This window comes from Bos grunniens, chromosome 25, assembly GCF_055505025.1.
Source record: "Bos grunniens cultivar Pamir isolate PY7600 chromosome 25, Bosgru_T2T1.0, whole genome shotgun sequence".
NCBI lineage: Eukaryota > Metazoa > Chordata > Mammalia > Artiodactyla > Bovidae > Bos > Bos grunniens.
The window spans coordinates 40,825,197-40,848,267 of NC_141189.1; the positions used below are offsets into that span (position 1 = coordinate 40,825,197).

Below are 23,071 nucleotides of genomic sequence, written 5' to 3' on the forward strand. Positions count from 1 at the left end.
CGGCCGTACCCTCTTCCGGCCGGAGCCCGGCGCGGCGTGGCCCGGTGACGCCGACGTGGGCGAGCCGCGGTGGAGCCGGGTGTCGGGTTCGAAAGGGGTTCGCAAGCCTCCGCCGGGCGCGTGCCATGCCTGGACGCCCTGTTCTCGGGCCCAGGTCCTGGTCGCCAGACCACGCCCGACCCGCACCCCGGCCAAAGGAAGAGCTACGTCAGCGAGAGTCTACACTCTACATGCTTTTTTATTACAAGACTACCGAGCATACGTGGAAAATTCATCTGGTAACTACATCTAAAGCACAAATATTTGGGGAAAAAAAAGAATAAACAGATTCATTAAATTATGATATGATTAAATCATCGACCAAATAGAAAATTTATATAATAAAGCCAGAAAAAAAAGTTGTAAAATATAGTTTACAATAATTATTCACATTCAAGGCTGTACATCCATACATACAACAACGTGGCCCCGAACATGAATTCAATCCAAATAATTCATATATTAGATTTTAAATAACACAGACTGAACTAGAGGCCAACAATAGCCGCAAATAACCTTATATAAGAATAAAAATACAAAAGTGTATATCCTAATATCATTGCATTATTTGTTTTCATAAGTTCTTTTTTTAATGTTTGCTTTGCCTGTACATCACAGTTACAGCTACAGACCAGGTAGAGAATATTACACGTTATAACCGACTGCCACCAACCTGAAGACAGCTAACATACTACTGATTCATCCTATTTTGTGTTGTTAAGGAACAGCTACAGCAGCTCTAAATATTGCAAAAATTTGATTTTGTCGATGTCCAATCAAACATCACGGTAGAGGCTTTTCATCAGCAAAATGAACCCCTATTCATAGTCATTCAGCCAGATGGGTTAGACTAGGGTGGATTACACAGCTAAAAAAGTTTGCCTTTTGTAAAAAGTTCTCTGTACATAGTTTGGTATTTCTTCATAGTGAAGAAATGGGTCTGGGGGAAATTCAGGTATCCTTGGAGGCTTGCCCACCATGCTGTCTGAGCTCAGATAAAACTGCCCTCTGCTGAACAGCTTCCTCCCCAGGCCAGATCTCCACAGGCAGCCTAGTTCACAACCCTGCAGTCTTGGGCCAGCAGCCTGCACCCCTCAGAGGCTCTGGGAGTGACTCCTGCCCTGAGTTAAGGCACTTGCCATGTAGTCTGCCTAGGAAGCAAGGGCCACACCCACTCGATCACCATCAGTTAGTTCATGGTAGGTTTGGATATGAAAGAAAACACGGGGAAACGCATACGGTGCTATCTCCAAGGAGAGTACCTTCACCATGCTCACAGCTGCTCAGCCTCTGCTCTGGTCTATGGACCAACCAGGGGGAGGTGATCAGAGGGAAGGGAGAGCTAATTCTGCATAATCTGGCCACAGACTCTGACCACGCCAAGTGGCACTGGGCATGACACCCAGAAGTCTCCCATGCGTATTCCACCTCAGAAGTGACAGACCCCAAACTAAAGTGCAGAAATTAAGGAGGAAGCCAAATTTGGGTTGTCTGGACTTAAAAGACAACTAGGCAACCTGCAACACTGGTGGGCAAGGAGAGGGGAGAAATTCTTAAATCCTTGTCAGCCAGGACAATCACATTCTACAATGGAAAAACCTGGCCAGCGTGCTCTAATGAACTGCTAGGACCTAAGTCCTGGGATCTGAAGAGCATGAGGGCAAGCACACTTCCCTAAAATCCAATTGTCTTCATGGTTTCAAGTAGAGCCTTTGCTCTTTTGCTGATTCCAAATGGCCCAGTGTACTTTCTGAGTCTACAAACTTCATTACAAATTATCCACTAAGTATGTGGCAAGGTCAGTTCAACACTTTTTATCTCTGCTGACTGTGCAGATGCAAATTCAGTACCATTGTGGACACAAAGTACAAGATTCTGGAAGTGTCACCAAGCACTTGAAAGCCATAGCAGCAGGGGAGGGAAGGTAACATGCAAGCATAACCAGGTTTTCTCCATGAAAATAAGGAAACTGGCTTTTGGAAAAATATGTCACAAATGGCCTGCAGTAATGACATCACTTTAGGATTAAGAGGGGGGGAAAAAAAGAGCAATCTTACTCAAACATTCTTGGGAACACACAGCTTACCAGAAATTGGTTTGTTCAGAATCTGCAGAGCACAACTAAGGAAGTTCTGTACTGGAACTCTGGTATCTACTCATCAGATCAAGACAGAGAAGAGACACTGTACCACCTTTAAAATGAACAGACTTTTTGCCCCCAAAACACCACTTCTAGGTATCTGGGCAGGGTGGGGGCGAGGGAGATTCAGAGTCCAAAATCAAAGATTTATGAGGATATTAATCACAGCATTATTTAAATGGTGAAAAACCAGAAGCCACCTAAATGTTTTATAGCAGTGAAATGGTCAGATAAATTATGATAAAAATTATCCATTAAACTCTACAATCATTAAAAATAAGGTTTTTAAATCACCGTTCAAACATGACACAACATTAAGAAAAAACACTAAGTGGGAAAAGCTGGATGCAAAATGGTGTGCGTTGTCATGTTCCCAGGTCAGTTACAAGAGCGAACACACGTGTGCAGGTGGGGCGGCGGGCGGCAGGCTGGGCCTGTACACAGACGCGCGCAGCGGGCTTTCCTGGGTGCTGAGCCTCCCGCTGACTTTTTTCAGAACACAAATGTTTTCACAAAGTACAAAGTCACCCGGAGCCCCACGCGCGCACCCTGTCCTCAGGGGTCTGTTGGCAGGTGGTTGGTCTCCTGCAATTCCTTCAGGCCTGCATCACCAATGCCACAGACTGGCCCCCCAAGGGCGCTGGGGTAGGTGCAGTTCCCCTCAGCCCTGGACTGACCCCAAGAGTCACCTTTCCCAAGGCAAGTCTGTAACCAGCCTCCTGAGACGCAAGGTTCAGAATGGCAGGCCTGTGGTGCCCCTCTCGGGGTGGGGCTTTGGGCTCCACGTGAGGCTGCCCACTGCCTTGGTCACGTCACACCTGGCTTCCTCACGCCCCTGGAGGGAAGCTAGGTGTTGCCAGGTGGCAGAGCCCTCGGCCCTCCGGCCCCCACTCTGTGGCAAGAGGGGCCGGGCAGTGGGGGAGCGGCGCTGTCCGAAAGGCACTGGCTTCAGCTCCGGCACCTCCCCCCCTGCCCCTCTCGGTACAACTTCGGGCTCCTGAGCTGTTCAACACTAGGGCATTCTCTTTCTCACCCTGGATCAGCCCACGTTTATATATATGTTTCCAGGTATGTCTGCGCGTGTTCAGAGACTGACATCCACCCACGTCCACATCTTAAGAACGTAAGGCACCTGCCTGCCAGGATGATGGCTCAAAGGATGAGGTGGATAAAACTAAAGACTACACGAGGAAGCACAGGGCAAGAAGAGAATATCTAAGGGCCTTTAAAAGAAAAACAAGGGAAGAGGCTTGTGAGTGAGCAGAGAAAGGTGGCCGACAAAGAAGGGCTCAGCTGTCACCGGCTCAGGCCAGGGCAGTCACTTCAGCTCTGCCAGCTGCGAGCTCAACCCCGAAGCCCTGGGTCTCTGGCTCTGGAGGTTAAGATGGAGCTTGTCGGTTGAGCCCAGGAGGTAGTGGCGCTCTCCAGAGGGAAGAATGCAGTGGGAGCGTTGTCTCTCCCCGAGCGGCCAAGCCGAGTGGGCTTTTACAGCCAGGACTCAGCTCTGCCTATCACCCCCGCACCCAGACATCCAGGACAGACGCGGCGTGGACGCGGCTCCCTGCCCTCCAACTGCACACACAGACATGGGCGCTGTGGCGAGGGACATTTGAACAGGGTGTACACCTGAAACCCAAGTCCTGATCCTGAAAGAAAGGCTCAAGACAGATTTGCTTTTGGGAAAGCAGGTGAACACAGGCAAGCTTTTTCCAAAGCAAGGAGAGGGGGCTCCATACCCAGGGCAGTGCCTTATTTCTGGGCCGCCCCCCACCCTGGGCAGGCACCCCCTGCGCCTTGGTATCCTACACACACACACACCCACTGGTGAACCTGGCTGCATCTCTGAGCCCCTCCAGCGCCCCCGCCGGCCCCTGCACAGTGGGATTCCCCATAGCCCAACCTCCTTCCGAGTTTAACAGCCGCTGTTGTGACATCACCAATAGAGGTTAAGACATCCTTCCCTCCGTGTGGACCGTGGGTCACACACGGTGATGGGTGGGACAAAAGGTGGGGGCACAGAAGTCGTCAGGGGACCTTTTCCGTGGGAGTTTAAATCGGTGCCTTTGTGAAAGTCCAGAGGAAACGGCAGTCACCCCTCCCCTGGGGACAGGGCCACAGCGCCTGCTCCTCCTCCACTGGGACTGAAGGCTGCCCCCCGGGACACCCTGGGCAGGGCACACCCCTACAGAGCAAGAGGAAATAGCCTGACACTGGAGAGGGGTGGGCCGGGTTCACGTGTGCTGCTCCTGCCCCTGGGCAAGGGGAGTGGCACCACTGTTTTCCAGGCGAAGCCCACATGACGGGGACCAGGTGACCCGACGACGTGAGGGCTTTTTGATGTTCCTGGTGGACACGTAAAAATGCTCTGAGCTAGACCTGGAGAAGGGGCAACTTTAGCAGGAAAAGGGTGCGCGGGGCGGCCTTGGTGTGATGGAGGACCGGCCCATGTGCCAATGCCAGGCACCTCGCAGCCCCGACTTCACCCAGACACACTCCACCTTCCAACCAAACTCTCAGAAGGGCTGCCGGCTCTTGCTCCTCCGAGAGGAGGCCACCAGGCCTGTCTGCCCCGCTGCCCTGGCCTCACAGGGGAGGGGGCCACAGAGCCCCGGCTCCTGGGGCTCCCCCGGGTCAGTGCTCGGTCCCCAGCCCTGGGACAACGCTGCTCCGTGGAGTGACACACTGGAGCGCTCGGCGGGCGCCCTCCAACAGCAGCGGCTCCGTGTTTCGCCTGGACAACCTGTTCTACTTCTCACTGCCCGGAGCCTGCCCGGTCGACACGACGCAGGAGTGCTTGCAGACAGACAGCAAGGACCGCAGGAATCTCACAGCCACGACTACTGGAGGAGCCAAGCACGGTCGTGGGGATCGGGCCAGACACTGGGGACGAGAAGAAAGGGGCAAACGGACAAAAGCCAAGAACCCCCCGCCTGCAGAGCTGGAGGTCCCCCAGCAGGGGCCCGCCTGGCTCCCTGGGGAAGAGTTGGTTCCCCGATGATCCAGGGGCAGGGAGAGCCCAAAGACACGCCTTGGCCCAGGGGCCACAGCAGGATGGGCGTGACGGGCCCGCGGTGGAGAGCTGGCGCCGCGAGTCTGTCCCCGAGTCGGGGCGGGAGCCAGGCAGATGTGCACGGCACTAGTCCCCACGGCGAGCAGAGCGTGGAGAGCTCCACACAGCACAGAGAGCAAGCAAAGCGACCCTGAATTCCTTTTCGTTATTGGTTTTGTTCTTTGTGTGGTTGGATGTTTTTTTTCTTCTTTTCTTTTAAATAAAAAAGCTGCAAGGTTCCGCCGTCTGCGTCCCCCTTGAGATGGCCGGCAGGTGGTCTGGAAGCGTCCGGAGGCAGCAGGCTGTGCGGGGCATGGCCCCGCGGTGAGGGCGGGCTGCAGCGTCACTGCACGGCAGCATCCGGGTGGCTCTGGTACCTGTGCCGCCACACCTCCTGGATCTTTCGGCACCACTTATGCGCGTTCCCGCTGGGGTCCATCAGGTAATATGTCCTGTTTGGCTGCAGAGAGAGACACGCTGACTCTTCTGCTAGGGGTCCCAGCATGACTGGCACCCACCCGGCAGTGAGAAATGGAACAAAGAAGGTGCCGGCTCCTGCGGCCAACACAAGCACCGCCAGGAAGCCCGCGAGCAGGCGGGCGTTTTCCTTCCACGTTTGTGCGGAGATTAAACATGCAGGTGAGGACCTGCAGTTCCCTGGGGGTGAGGTCACCCTGAGACTGAGAACAAGCACGGGTGTCTCCTGACTCAACTCTGAGCTGAGCCGTGAACGCTGGGATCCCTGGCGTGTGGGGAAGGGGGGACCACGACCCCCCCCCCCACCTGCCCCACTGGACACAGCATTCGACCGCTCTGGCTGGAGGCACAGAGGCCCGAGTGCCCGGCAGGGGAGCACGTGGGGACAAACTCACCGTGTGCACAAAGAAGGTTTTAAAATTCTTGGCCTCTGGTCGGAGTTCTTGTGACCATGGAATTTCACCTTTCAAGACTTTGTTGACAGGATCCACGTAATACAAGTGTGGCCCTTCCGTGAGCAGCAACTGTCGTCGCCGTGCAAATAAACCCTGGTACAAATGACAACAGGAAAGAAAGGACTCTGCTTGTTAAGGCTCAGAGTGGAGGCTGAGTGCTCCCGCTGCCGCCTCGGATGCTGGACTGTCGGGGCGCTCCAGCACGGGGACCACCACCGGCCCTGCCCACTGGCCTGGGACAGGGGCAGGCACACCTCCCCTGATCAGGACCAGGCCCCCAGGTCAGATGGAAGCAGCAGCACCACGCCTGCTGGTGCGAGCTGGATCCCGGCGTCCAGGACGGAGCGTCCTACTCGGGCTGCCGCATGGGATGGGGCCGCAGCCTGGCCCGAGAGCCTGCCCTCAGCACCCAGGCCCTGCCGCTTCCCAGACCCTCTTCTCCACGCCAAGGCCGAGTCCTGCATGCTGACCCCCTGCCCGCCACCTTCACAGAGGCTCTCGGGGCAGAGACGCCGGGGGTGGGGGAGCCTGAGCCGACAAGGGCCCACAGCAGCGGAGAGAGAACGTGTACAGAGTCTGTTATTTTTGGACGCGTTAATCCATTTAATTAATTCATAAAACAGAGTAAGATTTTCAAAAACAATCCTGATAAAGTAATAAATGACTTGCTGGGATATAAAGAGAGGCTCCTCAGACAGAAACCTTGACCTCAGTGACCAACCCCAGCATCGGGCAGAAATCAGAACCCTGGCTCCCCAGTCAGCAACAAGAGGCTGAATTTCTGTATGCCCAGCCTCATGTGCTCTCAGAGGTCTCCCCGAGTGGCTGAGGCCGTCCTTAGCTCTGACATGCAGAGACAATCTCTGAGAGAGAGGAATGGAGTAAGACACGGACGCTCAGGAAGGCGCCTCCGGACTCTAACTTACCTTCCGCTTGTCTACTGGACCCATTTTTAGTATTAAATTATTTTCTACAAACTGGTGCCTGTAAAAAAAAGAAAACAAGGATCAGACACTCATGTCAGAGTCAGAAACTCTCCAAACTCCTCCCTCAGAACAAACTCCCCGACAGCACTGTGAGAGCCTCCCCCTTCAGAGACCCAAGCGCACTCCAGTGAGGGGAGCAAACTGCAGATGCGCCTGAGCGCGGGTGCCGCACAGAACCGCGCCTGCCCGTGGGCCCGGGGCCATGGGCGCTGGCAAGACCCCAGCCTTGGCTCTCCTCAGCAGCGTCTGCTCGACAGGGGAAGGCACGGGCAGATGGCGGGAACACACGTGCTCGCCAGTTGGAAGCAAAGCTGGGGTGAAAGAGAGACTGCTGTTCTCACGTCACCGCACTAAGCTGGGACCCCGACGCGGCGCTCAGAAACCACTGTGCTCTTTAGAATCACGAATCCCTAAAGAGCCAAGTTGGAAACTTGGTTTAAGAACATCTCATCTGGTGTTTCTATCATAGTAACAAAGCACTTGTATCCCAACATGGCAGGAATTTAGAAGAAAAACTCCCAAATAGAGATTCTGACTTAAAACATATTAGTAACAAGTACCGTCCACTTTGACTCCTGGGACATTAGTGTCTGCAGGTTCTCTCTTTTGGTTAAAGCTAGCCGTTAGTGCTTTACGTTTTGTCTGACTTGACTGAAATTCTTGATCTAAAGGTTCTACTGTAGAAACAGTAAAAGGCGTAAGACGCTTGTCACCTCACACAGCGACGATCTTACCCCAGAAGTGAGCAGACTACCCGCTCTCCTGGCTCCTCCTGGGACTGGCTCACATGCGAGGAGACAGCCTGGCTGGGGGGCCACGTTCTCCCATGAGTTTAACTGGCCTCCAGGTCTGCCCCACCAAATCCACCAGACAATGCCCGCCCCACAGACCCCACTAAACTAGGGCCCCCCACGAAGGACCCAGACCCAGTTAAACTGACACAGCACCATCTGGGTTCTGAAAACAACTCAGAGGAACGTTAACAACAACAAAAAGTGTTGCGACTTTCATGAGGAAAAGTGTGATGCTTCCTCTGAGAGATACTTAAAAACCAAACAAAAACAAGACTTGAAACAAAGAGAAAAAATCAAGAAGTTCATGAAGAGACATAATGAGGGTCTCCCGCAGGGTAGAAACACGCAGATGAACCCATGGGGCCCAAGAGGAGCCCCTTTGACCAGCAGGTCCCACCACGTCAGAACCACACACTGATGACAGGCAGGAGATGATCAGATTATCTGATCTGACAATGGGGTGTGTGTGCGTGCGTGTGTGTATCTGTGTGTGTGTCCCCCGAGTACAGTCTAGTCCCAGGGGTGTGTGTGTATTTGTGTGTCTCCCGAGTAAAGTGTATTCCCAGGGCTGTGTGTGTGTGTGTGTGTGTATCTGTGTGTGTGTGTCCCGAGTATAGTCTAGTCCCAGGCTGGTCAAGGACCTCGCTGCCAAGGCCCACAGTTAGCTGGGCGGTAGGGGCCGGGTCGCCCGGGAAGCCAGGCAGGCAAGGACAGAAGCAGCCTCCACGGGGACGGCACAAAGAGGTCAAACAGGAGACCAGACAGCAGGGGACAGCGGGCAAGCTACGGTGGGAGGGACCCTTCTCTACGCTGAAAACAAGTCACCAAACAGAATAACGCACACGATACAAGGGAACAAAAGGAACCTCTAACTACAGAAATAACCACAATTTATAGGAAAACAGGCTGGAGAAGACCTTCCGCGAAGATAACCTACAGACAGCCAACACCTGAGCTCCAGAATGCACACAAAGCAGCTTTTATGGGTTAAAACCTTGAGAGAAAGCTGAGCCAAGGACACGGGCTGGAAATTCTCCCCCGAGAAATGAAGTGGCCCCAAATTCGCCATCAGATCAGTCGCTCAGTCGTGTCCGACTCTTTTTGACCCCATGAATCGCAGCACACCAGGCCTCCCTGTCCATCACCAACTCCTGGAGTTCACTGAGACTCACGTCCATCGAGTCAGTGATGCCATCCAGCCATCTCATCCTCTGTCGTCCCCTTCTCCTCCTGCCCCCAATTCCTCCCAGCATCAGGGTCTTTTCCAATGAGTCAACCCTTTGCATGAGATGGCCAAAGTACTGGAGTTTCAGCTTTAGCATCATTCCTTCCAAAGAAATCCCAGGGCTGATCTCCTTCAGAATGGACTGGTTGGATCTCCTTGCAGTCCAAGGGACTCACAAGAGTCTTCTCCAACACCACAGTTCAAAAGCATCAATTCTTCGGCGCTCAGCCTTCTTCACAGTCCAACTCTCACATCCATACATGACCACACTTTGTTGGCAAAGTGATGTCTCTGCTTCTGAATATGCTATCTAGGTTGGACATAACTTTCCTTCCAAGGAGTAAGCGTCTTTTAATTTCTTGGCTGCAGTCACCATCTGCAGTGATTTTGGAACCCCAAAAAATAAAGTCTGACACTGTTTCCACTGTTTCTCCATCTATTTCCCATGAAGTGATGGGACCGGATGCCATGATCTTCGTTTTCTGAATGTTGAGCTTTAAGCCAACTTTTTCACTCTCCACTTTCACTTTCATCAAGAGGCTTTTGAGTTCCTCTTCACTTTCTGTCATAAGGGTGGTGTCATCTGCATGTCTGAGGTTATTGATATTTCTCCCGGCAATCTTGATTCCAGCTTGTGTTTCTTCCAGTCCAGCGTTTCTCATGATGTACTCTGCATAGAAGTTAAATAAGCAGGGTGACAATACACAGCCTTGACGTACTCCTTTTCCTATTTGGAACCAGTCTGTTGTTCCATGTCCAGTTCTAACTGTTGCTTCCTGACCTGCATATAGGTTTCTCAAGAGGCAGGTCAGGTGGTCTGGTATTCCCATCTCTTTCAGAATTTTCCACAGTTTATTGTGATCCACACAGTCAAAGGCTTTGGTATAGTCAAGAAAGCAGAAATAGATGTTTTTCTGGAACTCTCTTGCTTTTTCTATGATCCAGCGGATGTTGGCAATTTGATCTCTGGTTCCTCTGCCTTTTCTAAAACCAGCTTGAACATCTGGAAGTTCAGGGTTCAAATATTGCTGAAGCCTGGCTTGGAGAATTTTGAGCATTACTTTACTAGCGTGTGAGATGAGTGCAATTGTGTGGTAGTTTGAGCATTCTTTGGTATGGCTCCAAACAAAGACACCGAGCCCTACTCCTCTGGCGTTCTCCTGGGGTGCGCTGGGGTGCAGTGACCGCAGGAGGGACTCGCTGAATACTGCAGGAATCCCGCTCCCAGGAATTTACCCTCAGGACACAAAGACAGCAAAGAGGAGCACACATGCTCACAGCAGGAACAGTCCTGTCCGGGAACCTGCAGACGCAGGGCTGGCCGTCTCCTGGCACAAGGCCTCTGCCCGCATGCTCCCTCCCGGCTTCTCCCAAGACAGGAGAACCACGGTGGGCAGGGCGGGAGCAGCCCAAGCTGGGTGCAGGCTGGATGCAGCGGCTGCGGTGAGAAAGCCCAGGAGCAGCGTGCAGAGTGGCTGGGCAGCAGCCACAGCTCAGCAGCCCACTCACTCGGCTGACCAACCAGTCAGCTACCCTGAAACGTGTAAGGACTAAGGAAGCATTTTCATCTTTTACTTCCAAAAGTCAATCCGCACTTTCCTGAGGGGAGCGCCCAGGCCCCACCCGGCACTGGCACCGCCTCTCTGACAAGCGTGCAGACCCGAGTCAGAGACACACCTGACTCTCAGCACGTAGGCGGCGTATGGCTGCGGCTTTAACGCAGCCCGCTGCCCTACAGCCTCTGGCTTCCACCACTCAGGTGCCAGCTGCCCGTGTCACTTCACATGGGGTGACAGGGTAACCCCCTTTCCTGACTCCAGAGCCAGTTCCCTCCTCCTCACCCTCTCCCACCCTACCCAGACCCTGAGAAGGCCCACCTCAAGGCCATCAGCCCAAGGCTACCAGCGAGCCCTGGCTGCCACAGGAGGGCTGTCAGCCAGCCACGGCCCCGAGGCGGCTCCACAGGCCCCGTGGCGGGGCCCCCACACCAGGCTGCCAGGCAGGGGAGGGAGGGCCAGGCGGCCATAGCCAGCTCGCTCCAAGTGCCCTCTCTGAAGCCTTCAGGGCGTGACGCCCCTTTATGCACTCAACTTTACGAAGACCCCAGAGAGCTCTCCTTCATTTGGGTCAGATGCATACTTATGTGTAAGAAATTAAAACAGATTTCAAACATTTAGCTCATTAAAAGGTGAAGTAAACCCATCCCATATTAATATAAATGAATTAATTTTTAAAATAACTTCTTTCAAAACAATGGTAATTAACAAAAAGCAGAAAACTGTTATATGTTCTGCAAACTCCTCTAACATCCGGCTCCACAGAAAGCTGGGTTTTCCTATCCGTTTCTGCTTTCACTCTGCTGTGATGCGGCGTCCAGGCTGAAGCGCATGAAGACCTCAGAGGAGTGCTTTAACAGCCTTTCAGCTATCTGTGGGCATTCTTCTTCACAGACCCGAGCCAGAGACACACCTGACTCTCAGCATGTAGGCGGCATGTGGCCGCAGCTTTAACGCAGCCCGCTGCCCCACAGCCTCTGGCTTCCACCACTCATGTGCCAGCTGCCCATGTCACTTCACATGGGGTGACAGGGTAACCCCCCCTTTCCTGCCTCCAGAGCCAGTTCCCTCCTCCTCACTCTCTCCCACCCTACCCCAGACCCTGAGAAGGCCCACCTCAAGACCACCAGCCCAAGGCTACCAGCAACTACCAGCCCAAGGCTACCGGAGACTACATCAGAAGTCTCCGAGTGTCGTTTCTTACAGGTTAGCTGCCACATGGAATCCAAATCCCCAGGAATGAATTTTTCATAGTCTGTGACACCAGAACCCACCCATCACCTTGCACTGGGACTGGATCCTCCACCCTGACGTGGTCTGACAGCACCCAACATTGGTTTGCTGAGTTATGGAGATCTTCTGAATCCTGACCAATTTCATTCTATGATATCAACAAATCAATCCACAAACATCGCTACGTTTCTCCTCAAAAGCACTTTCTCTTTTAAGCACTGGGAAGGTGTCAAGCTGACAGTGACGGGTAAAGTTTCCCCAAATTCTAATTTTCACTTGAAGGCTGTGATTTTATCACTGGTAACAAACACTAGCAGTTGTTTTCCCTGAAGCTACAGGCTCATTCCATTCATTTCCCAGAACAACACTGGTTGAACAGCTGAGTGGATAACCCCAACTGGCAGGCAGACCTTCCAGTGGAAACGGGCTTCCAGAAGCAGACCAGACGTCCAGCTCCCAGCGAGGTCAGCATGCAGAGCCCGTCCTGAGCGGCCTCGCCCCGGGGGCCGGGACAGCAGGAGGCGTTCTGCAGCCCTCTCACCCGCTCCACAGCACACTCCCCAAACGCGTCCTCCCTAGCAGGCTGCTTGTCTCCCTCTGCCTGTGACCGGTGGCTGTAGAGCCGGCTCTCCCCGCACCGCCTGGCCCCGCAGCTGGCGGGCCTGCCCACGACTGCTCTGGCACCATCACTACATGGCAACGCGTTTGTTCCAGAAGAAGTTGTGATATTCAAAAGGGGTGCTCAGCACAGACTGTCTCACACACGGCGCTTCCTGCCAAGCCACACAGGGAAAATGTAAAAGAACGCTTTCCTTGATGGCAAGCTGGGGCAAATGCCTGCAGACAGACGCCAGCCAAGTAGTGAGTGAGTGCAGTCCCACTGGAGGTCTGTCCACCTGGAAGGGGAGAGAGCCACGTGGAGGCAGAGGCACCAACTCTCTCCCCATGTCAGCAGCCACATCTTCAATCCAGTGAGTTACGGACCATGCTCGTGGCCCCAAGGGCTGTCGGCAGGGCCAGGGGCTGAGACTCTTCGGACTTCGAGCGATCTACCACACCTAACTCCTCGCTAAGGCGCTCCAGGGGCTGCACGATGTCTGGGTTGGAAAGAGCTCGTCACGTGTCACTTACAACATTCCATTCTTTTCTCTCTGAAATTTTGAGTGACTGGTCTCCAGATGCTGCTGCAGCTTCTCAGGCACCAAAACAGCAAAGATACCGTTCACAGACACAACACGGCAAGTTGCTCAGACCCCACAGGCGGGGAAAGCAGCGTCTGTCTCACTTCTGTTTCATACACTTGTGCCCAGTTTCTCTGGAGTGGATTCCTCCCTGCCAGGATTCAGAGAACTCAGGGTCTTCCTCTTGGCCCTGCAAAAGCTCCTCTCTGCCCGTGCAAAAAGTGAAACCAAGAAAACGCTTGAAGACAATGTCCAGGCAGAGAACCTCTTTTCAACAGGACCAAGATGGAAAGCAGGAAAGAAACACACCAACTGGTTTTACTTTGTAAGAATTTGCAACTTCTCCTCCCAAAAATATGATGCACAAGTAGAATAAAAAGATAAACTGAAGAATAACGCTTTCTCAACAAACAAGGAACAGTCTTCATATCCATGGCGCTGAAAAGTCAATTTTCAAAAGACGCAAAATGTACACCCAAAAAAGGGTGAAAGGACACAAAAGTACCTCAAAAAATAAATACAAGTGGCCAATACACATGGAAGAGGTATGCCCCGACCAGAATACAGGCGTCCGTTCACAGGGCCCATTTCTAGAGCAGCCGGACGCCCAAGGGCAGGGGGGCCCTCGGGAAACAGAGGCTCTCAGGCGCCGTGGACACTAAGCACTGCCTCCTTAAACAGGCATGCCCCACCCGCCACCTCAGGGCGCACCATGAACGAGACAAATGAGAGCCACGTGCAGAGGGTGATCTAGAGCCAAAGCTCGGAACATCCTAAACGCTCCACCAGGGAGTGGTGGATATACTAGCGGATCCCAGTCCAAGCACACTGCTGGCGTGCCTGGCCTGCTGAGCCCCAGGGCGCCAACCCCAACCCCACACAGCCCCCAGCCAGCGCTCCAAACACCTACTTTCAGTTCAGCGCTTCGAGGGTCGGGTCCTCATGTGCAAAAGGCAGCTATGCGTGCCGGGGCCCTGACGGCAGCGGGGACAGAAAGCGGGACCCACGGCGCTGCTCATGCCCGTGCATCCTTACCAAGGGTTTCCGCTTGCCTGCTTCTCCAACAACAACCTCTTCTCGTCTTCAGAAAACTGTAAGTCCAGTTCAAAGGAGTTCGTGTCCAGGTCGTGGATGTACTGCTCAATGTTGCTGCCCACCCGCTGGGGCAGACCCGTGTCCACGGCCGACAGGGAGTGCGAGGAGGAGGACGCGGACACCTGCATGCAGCCGAACTGGCTCAGGAGATTGTCGTACTGCGGGGAGAGCAGGCAGTGAGTGTGGCACCCGGCTCCCCTCCGCCCCCAGCGTCCTGACCCCCCTGCCCTGGAGGGCACCCCGTGGCCCACATCCTGAAGGTCGAGCCCCCAGGGAGACAAGCTGCTGACCAGGGGCCCCGCTCGGAGTACCCTGACCAGTGTGGGCCACTCAGACTTCTCCTCACTGCACAGCTGGCCACCAAGCCTCAGGCTGGGCCCGACCTGCCCTGCGCCCCACTTCTGACAGCAACCTCAGAAGCTGTTCACCCCTGAGAGAGGGGGTTATCTTCAGTCCTGACCTACAGGAAGGGGAGAGCCGGGACCTGGGCCTGCTGACCTCCGGGGGTCCCATGCCGCCCTGCAGGGTCAGGATTAAGGTGGCAACACCAGAGCTCTCACCCTGGCAAACACGATGAGACAGCAGACAGAGGGCCTGCACACGACAGGCAGGAGTGTATACACGCCCCGTGGAGCCAGGGTTCCCGGGCACTGAGATCAGAGACAACGACTCCCTCGGAGCCCAGCCAGCAGAGTGTGGCCCTCTGTGGGATCCCCCTGCCACAGGCCCTGGGGACCCTCCCCATGCCAGCATCAGGGCTCAAGGGTCTGGTCGGCCTCTAGGGCCAAGGTGGAAGTCCTCTGCGTGTGCAAAGGACGCGGACAGCTGGAGCCAGTGAGACAGGGAAGCAGACCAGAGTGGGGGGCACAGATGACTCCCCATGTCTGGGTCTCCTTGAGTCTGAGCATAAAGGATATTTTAGGGCAAAAGAAGGGGGATGTACAGCTTCACAAGGTAGGTGGAAGCCATAAAGAGGCGCTCTTAATCTCCAGGAGGCGATGCCTATTGTAATTTTAACTCAGCTGTAAGTGACTTTTAAGATAAACTCTAGAATTCCTCAGTCAACTGAGGTGGAGCGCTATATGACGACTGGTTGCAAGCCATAATGACAGAAATCACACCAAAAAATGGACTGCGGCTGACGATAAAAACATCTGAAACTGCACACAAACACGGCCTTCCCCAGAAGAGTGAAGGGACCAAGCACAGCAAGGGCCTCTGTGCCCACCCCGCAGGCCTAGAGTCGGGCGCTGAGAGCCGACGGCAACCAGCGTCCATCCTCGAGGCTACGTGCCCTGAAAGCGCAAAGCAGCAGTGCCCAGGCCTCTCTGAGAATAGAGGAAGCACTCCAGAATGTCTCCAGATACACGATTATAAAGATACCAGCCAAAATGCAAAGACAGAAGCCCACCAGGAGAAGTGGTACCCAGGCTCTGGGCCAGTCCCTTTGGGCAAAACTAACTAGAGGGAAGGTGACAGGGACGCACGCCCAGGGCCTGGCACTCTACTCGGGGCGGGCGGAAGCCTCTTCAGTCCCAGTGGGGACCTCGAGGCCAGTGTTCACCGCCCTCCACCACGTATCTCCACTGCCTCTCGCTCCGGCCACCGTCCCCCCTGAGGGACGCCGCAGTGTGGCTCACGTTGCCATAGCAGTCCTCGTCGTCTTCCGACATGGCCGGCAAGTAAGCCGTGAGCTTTGGGGGCGTCTGGTGATGCAGGTCCTCCCATGAGATGGACTCAAAGAATGGGTGGGCTTTCAGAGGGCCATACCCCTCCATTTCTTCACAGCCTAATCGCTTTGTGGCATCTAAAACCTGAAACAGAAGTTGAGACAAGTGGGCATTAGGGTTAAAACACAATTCTGACCCAAAAAACTCTTCTGAGTAGTTCTCAGTTCTTGGGGTCTCTTGGAACTTGGAAGGACACGGAGGGCTGGGGACAACGGAGTCACCCTCAGGGGTCCTTTCACTTTTCTGGAGTCTCTGCCCCTCCTCACACAGGTGCAAACGAATCACGACATTAAAAGTTCACAAATAGTGGCAAGTATCCTCTTAAAATTCTAAAACAAGAAAGAGGAGCTCACTGGCTTCAATAAAAGAATGAAGAGTTCACCCAGAGGGCTCCAAGGGACCTTGGCATCCGGCTGCCCCCAGCTCCATGGAGGACGCAGGCCTCCCCCACTGGGGACAGCGCAGGAGGGCCAGGCGGGCAGAGGCAGACGCACCCCTCCTGCCCAGACCAAGAAAAGGGAAGGTGTGGAGCCAACACACACCAGGGGAAAGGACACTGCGGTTTCCAGAACACACACACTCCCTTCCTGGGCACACTGTCCCTATGCTGACGTCTGACACCTCGCATGCCTGACTCTAAAGCGGACACTCACCAACGTCGCTGGGCGGAACTTACACCACCAGCCACGCAGCATAAACAGCCCCAGCGCCCCGCAGCCTGAAGTGCTGTGTGTGCTGACGAGCAACTGCAGAGCACTAGAGTAACTTCCTGTCTTAACTAAGGTCAGAAATCAGACACCTGGGAACTGAAAAGGCTTGATGGGAAGAGACTGGAGACACACATCTACCTACAACCATTACCTGCCCTCAAACGCCCTTTATTAAACATGGTGCTGCCAAGGAAAGCCCCTCTGACCACAAGACGAAAGGGACTCAGGGGGTGGCTACTGGATGAGCTCACCAGAAGAAAATGCAAAACATTTACCAGAAGTTTTTCCACAAGATCTCTCGCCTTAGGAAAGAATTTTTCAGGAAAGTCATACTCCAACTTAATGATCTTCTGAAATATAAGATACTCATTTCTGTAAAACAAGAAAAGCCGTTATTCTGGGTGGGGGCACACAGATCCCAGCCCACCCCAGGACAGAGCTGCAGCCCTCCGGACCCAGCCAGCTCCCTCTCCCGCAGAGAGCCACCGCGGTCACTGAAGAGCTGGCAGGACAGGCCCCCCACCCCCCCGGACTGCCCTCTCCCGTTCCTCATCAGGCTGCTGTGAAGGGGCGGCCAGAGCCGGGCAGGGTCTCTTACCCAGCTCGGAACGGAGGCAGTCCTGCCACAAGCTGGTATATGATGCATCCAAGTGCCCAAAGGTCTGAACTTCACGGGAAGAGAAAACACAGGAGAGTGACATTTGTAACTTCAGCGGTGAGCACAGCTCATGTCCCTCCGTCTGTTCACGCCACCCGATTCAGCTTCTCACCCCTTCCTCTCCTTTAAAACCAAGTCAGTGTGTGGTGGAGACCTCACCTGCTCTGGGCTCCCCTTGAGGGGGCCTCCCTGCTGGGCCAGGACCAGAGGGTCCTGCACACACCGCGGGCGCTGCTGGGCCGGGCCAGGTCAGGTGCCTCCCTTGGGGGCAACCAGCGCCCCCATAGGCCTGGCCTGACCCTGACCAGGGAGCAGTGGGCACTCCTGAGGGCAGCAGCCACTGGCAGAAAAGCCCCTCCTCCAGTGCCAGGGAGGGCACAGGCTCAGAGTCGCTCCTCGTCACTGTCGCCCTGAGGACACGGACGCGGTTCAAGTGTCAGGCTGCACACGGAGCACTTCTCTTGCACTGCCTGGACTCGTGGTGCACAGCCCGCCCCTCAGGAACCAGCTGCAGGAAGCCTGGAGGGGCTGCCCTGCTCCCACCCACGCTCTCCCCTTGGGGCACCACAGAGTCCTACTGAGAACCACTTTGCATGCTTTATTTCCTCTGTCAGTTCTGCGTTCTACTCCCAGCTCAGCCCTAGGAAAGCACCAAGAGGCAACTCGCCCTGCACACCCAGCTGCTGCCCTGCAAGCCCTAAACGTACAAGGCTCGTGGGGTGCTGGACACAGGCAGCTCCTGGAAGAGGCCACACCGGGCATTCCGGAGACGAGCTCATAGGTCGTGGGCGAGACAACGGGCCAGTTACAGGGCTGGGGGCCTGAGTGGAGGCCCTGTCCTCGGACCCGCATCACCAGCACGGCAGGCAGATGGAGGACTCGATGTGAGTTAAAAACGCCACATATCAGAAATCTGAGTCACAACACACAGGTTGGGTGAAGGCATGTTAAAGACAAGCGTGCATTCTCAATAACTAGTTCTTAGCCCTTGGCGTCCTCTGCTGTCTAGCGTAGTTAACAGGGGGAGCTACACGAGACAAACGCTGACAGAAAAGCACCGGCCCCGTGCTGCGACAGTGTCCAGAAAGCGGGGCGGGCTGTGTGTGTGTTGGGGGGCTGCCTCCCTAGCCGTCCCGGGTCATCTCCAAGCAGCAGGACCGCTAGCAGAACCAGCCCCGGGCTACCTTTCCACAAGCGTCTTATCATTTAATGTTTTCTAATGCGATAAAAAATAAAAGGGGAAGCCAGTGAACATTTCTGGAAAGCAGTATGCACCAGTGATTTCTTTAAATGCTCAGTTAAACAGAGTTATTCTATTCTTGAAATTCAAAGCAGACCACGGGGCAGCGCGGTGCCCGGCTGCTCAGGCAGGAGCCCGTCTTCCCCGGCACAGGCTGTGCACACGCGGGAGGCGCGTCAGGCCACGCCCGACACGGGAGGAACCACAGCGAAGCTGGATAAGCTACACCGAGGTCACAGGTGAGGAGACCACACAGCTCTGAAGAGATTTCTGCCAACACTGTGAGTGACATGGGAGATGCCCATCAGCTAATCGCAGGGAGTGTGATTCAAAACTGGTCACTCAGTGTGATTCCAGCTGTACAAAACTACGTAAACACATACACAACACACAGAAAAAAGGAGCTGCAAAGAGGCCCCACCAAACCACTGTCTGCGACTGCAAGCGGGTCAGAGACTGTGAGTGCTTTCTGTTTTTGTTCTGACTGCTTGCCTTAAGGAATCTCAGTTCCCCGACCAGGGACTGAAACCCGGCCACAGCAGCGGAAGTGCTGAATCCTAACCACTAGGCCACCAGGGAACTCCCCATTAATTGCTTTCTTTTAATCTTCATATTTTCTAAGAATTCTTTATAATGAAAAGATATGACTTTTACAACCAGAAAAAAAAATTCGTAACTATTTTTACGTATCACATGACTTTAAGAATTAAAAGCATAAAGGATGCCCAGTGACGTGCCCCTCAGCCCTGGTACAGCCCGCCAGCTGTCCATGCCCTGTGTGTCCTGGTAGAGGTCTAAACGCACAGACGAGTGCCCCTGTGCCCTCCTCTCCCTCAGCAGAGCCTGGAGACCTTCCTCTATCAGCAGTAAGAGCTTCCTCTTTCTAAAAGTGATCCAACAAGAGGAAAAGCCGGTTCTCGGCCAGCAGGGACACACTGGAGTCTGGCTGAGCGCGCCTGGAGGAGGGCTCTTCAGCAGGGCCCTTGGGGTGTCTGGGACCCGCCGTCCTGGGGCTTTCACACTGTGGGATGCTGGGCGGCACCCCCGGCTCCACCCAGTGCCTCCCAGCCGTGAAGTGTGACATCAGAACTGTCTAGACCAGAAGTCCCCTGGCGGGAGAACTGCCCCACGGGGAAGCCCTGACCCACAACAGCGTCTGGCCACAGGAAGAGCTCCAAGTCTGTTGATTCAGTAAAACAAAACAAAAAACAAAAAAACAAAGAGCTCAGCAACTGCTAAGATGGCCAAGTTTTCCTAACATCTTTCTACCCATAATGTCTGTGCCCTGTGGATCCATCCACTCCCTAAAAGTTTCTGAAAAGCCTTCAGGCTCAGAAATAGCTGCTGTGCCCAGAACCATCCTCACTTCTCCTGCCTCTGGCAGCGGCTTGTTGCGCCAGGAAGGCGGCCATGCAGCCCACGGGCGCAGACACTGGCCGTGTGGGCCCTGGTCAGCTCCGATGGCACCTGCGGGCCAAGGGCCTGGCCCAGGGCAGGAAGAGCCGAAAAGGCCTCACCACAGAACCTGTCCCCGAACCCTGACAGCCCACTCCTATCGCCGCCTCTCCATCCTCGCCTGCCTCACGCCTGCTCCAGACAGCCCCCCAGATGCCCCCAGCCCCAGACCATTGGCGCCCACCTGCTTTACCTCCACTGCCCACTGCCCGTCGCCAACCCTCTCCATGCTCCGGACCTCCCTCTGGGAACAACATCCCAGCCCCTGCACTTCTCATTCCACAACTGAGGCCTCTGCCTGGGTCCTCCAGCCTGTGGCCACCACCGGGCCTGGCTCCTGGAGGGCCGGCTGGGCCCGCCCTGCACTCTGCAGAGCGTGGTACACTCAGCAGCTGACCTGAGCAGAGGTGGTGTCAAGGCTCCCCGGGCTCCAGGCCACGGCAGGAAGCCTCGGGTCAATCAGACAGACCTGCTGGCCACGCTGTTCCCCACTGCACAGTCAGTAGTTCCGACAGGAGCAAGACCAAATCTCAGAGCATAAGAGCAACCACCACCCAGGAAGGATAAGCAGTGACAATAAAGTTAACACGCAGGTTATCAAAGGAAAGATGCTGGCTAAAAGGCAAAACATTAACTTCTTCCAAAGGAGGCTCAGTGAGGTAAAGGCCATGAAAGGCATTCTCTTAACTACTGATTTCACCTGAAAGAAGTACCAGCACTTTAGAGGAGAGAGAAGCATGGGTCAGAGGAAAGCAGGTTACCTCTTACAGGCCGATTTCTCTGTGAGCAGCTCTGGAGAGACATACTGGGCTGTTCCCACAAACGAGTTGGCCCTGGCTGATGAGAAGAGGGGAGAGGAGACGGTCATGCTGCGCCAGCGCTTCCACCGTGGACGCTGCCGTCGGCGTTCACCTCTCAGGACGCCGCGGTCACCCGCCATCCGCCCGTACCCTCCCGAGAGCGGGACTTGTTGGGGACCCCCTGCACCCCCTTCTGGGGCCCGCCCCTGCCCCGAGGCTCCCAGGTGGCCCTGACTCCAGGGCAGTGCTCTGGCCCGCCCTCCTCCCGCCCACACCCCCCGAGTGGCCCTCGCCCAGTGCGCTGTCAGCTGGGAGCACCTTGCGGACGGGCTCCCGTTTGCTCACCGCTGGAGCCGGGGTGCCTAAACCAGCCCTGCACACATGCAGTGTGGAGCCAGGACTAGACCCCTCCGCAGGGAGACCCTCTCCTCGTAACAACCGCTCATGGAGCCAAGGGGCCAGAAGGGGAATAAGACTCGGGCGGCCCGACCCCCTTGCAACATTCTGTCACCGCTAGTCCTGGACTGTGTGTGCAAGGCTCTCCAAGGTCAACTGCAGCCCTGCAGGGTCTGGTACCGGCCGTGAGGAGGCGGACGCCGCATCGCCCCAGGAGATCCCGGAGCCCTGACAGAGCTGCACTGTGGGCACGGCCAGTCCGCGTGCCCCCCGCCCCCGCCCCCGGAGGCGTCCCTGTGACGGGGACGGAGCAGCCACTCTTGTCCTTACCCACAGCCAGAGGACACGGGGCCGGGGATTCCCGTGAGCATCCCGCCGTCAAGTACTGTCACCCCACCGGTGGGTCCCCAGGGACACCCACGGCACTGGTCCTTCTGACGGCTCCCCACAGGGCAACACAGAACACCTCGCCTGGCTCAACACCGCAGGATCCAGACACAGGCCCTTTCACCTGGCCTGACCCTCTGCGGTCAAGCTGACTTTTCCTTCACCATCTTTAATAACCTGGGCTAGAAACTACTGGTCTCTCTGTTCATCTGAGCCGACCTGGGAAGTGCGCCAGGTGCAACGTGACACACCAACCCGAGAGGGGCCCGGCCCTGCAGGCTCACCTGAAGTCAGACAACGCTAAGAACAGGGACAGGCCCCAGGCAAGGGGCCTACCTGCTGGCCCCCTGCCTCAGCTGTGGACAACTGGCTCCCAGACAGAGGGGTGGGAAGCGGCTGCCATCACCAAGCGGGCAGAAGCCAGGGGTGCACCTAAGCACACTGGCGGGGCGCCAGACAGCCCCTCAGCAGGACCTCTCCAAGCCCACAGGCCCAGGGGCTGCAGCAGCGCTCTCTCAGACACGAGCTCCGGCCACACACACCGCAGGGCAGCCAGGCCGGTGCGGACTGCCCTAGAGCTGGGGAGGCAGGACAGCTCAGAGCACCTTCTCGTCTCTCCTTCTCGAAGCCCACCCACCATCCGCTCCACCCAGAGCTCCAGTCGGGGGGCCACGCTATGCCTCCCGCACAGGCTGAAGGCTCTGTCCTGGGCGCCTCGGCTCGGGCCCGCCTCAAACAGCCTGATGGGGTGCGGCTGCCTACGGTAAACCTGCCAGACTGTGCTATGTCTGCCCACAGCTGGAGTCTTCACCGCACACAGGTACAAATAACCTAACACCAGAATGGAAAGGCAAAAATGCCCAGGGCCCGTGGCCACACCACTTCTACATGCAATGGTCTGCTGCCCGCTGGCCACAGCGGCCCTCCGCTCCCCACCTGCCATCCCTGGGGTGGGCACCCAGCAGGGCTTCCCATGGGGGAGACCTCCTGACTGCGTCTAACGACCTCCAAAGGCTGAGGAACACAGACAAGGCCGCCCTGCTGCCTCTTCCCCATTTGTTCCCAGGTTTGGTCTCCAGGCCCTGCAGCCACCAGGGCCTCCCCAGGGGAGACAGAGTTGGGGATTCTTCCTCCTGGCCCACCCTCCAGGCCACAGCCACCCCTCCAGGCGCGCCCATGACAGAGGCCCCGCACACCCCCACCCAGCGCCCTCCTGGGGCCGAGGGGTGCTCAGTCCTGCTGCGGGACCCAGCTTCTTAGGGTCTCGCGACCTGTGACTGGTCCCCGAGGTCAGGGACTTTCCTGCACCTGCCAGGACCCGGATACACCAAGAGCTCAGGGATGATTACAAGAGGAAGAAAACACAGTAGGAGCTGAAGCCCAGTGAAAACTTCAATCTCACAATGAATCACAGACACGTTCAACACAGGACAGCCATCAAACCAGCGACGAGAGGGAAATGCAC

General features: G+C 55.6%; 1 protein-coding gene across 2 annotated transcripts in view; it reads right to left on the reverse strand.

Annotated features, from left to right (window-relative positions):
* Positions 1-220: 220 nt before the first annotated feature.
* Positions 221-23,071, reverse strand: part of PDPK1 (3-phosphoinositide dependent protein kinase 1) — a 69,876-nt gene continuing 47,025 nt past the window's right edge. For both annotated transcript variants that reach the window (XM_086376249.1, XM_086376248.1), the window contains exons 7-14: positions 20,785-20,860; positions 17,269-17,337; positions 16,946-17,042; positions 15,871-16,044; positions 14,171-14,388; positions 7,087-7,144; positions 6,101-6,253; positions 221-5,688 (exon numbers count right to left, since the gene is read on the reverse strand). In XM_086376249.1, coding sequence (XP_086232375.1) covers positions 5,572-5,688; positions 6,101-6,253; positions 7,087-7,144; positions 14,171-14,388; positions 15,871-16,044; positions 16,946-17,042; positions 17,269-17,337; positions 20,785-20,860 — 962 coding nt within the window. In that variant the 3' untranslated portion in view covers positions 221-5,571. The remainder of the gene's footprint in view (positions 5,689-6,100; positions 6,254-7,086; positions 7,145-14,170; positions 14,389-15,870; positions 16,045-16,945; positions 17,043-17,268; positions 17,338-20,784; positions 20,861-23,071) is intronic.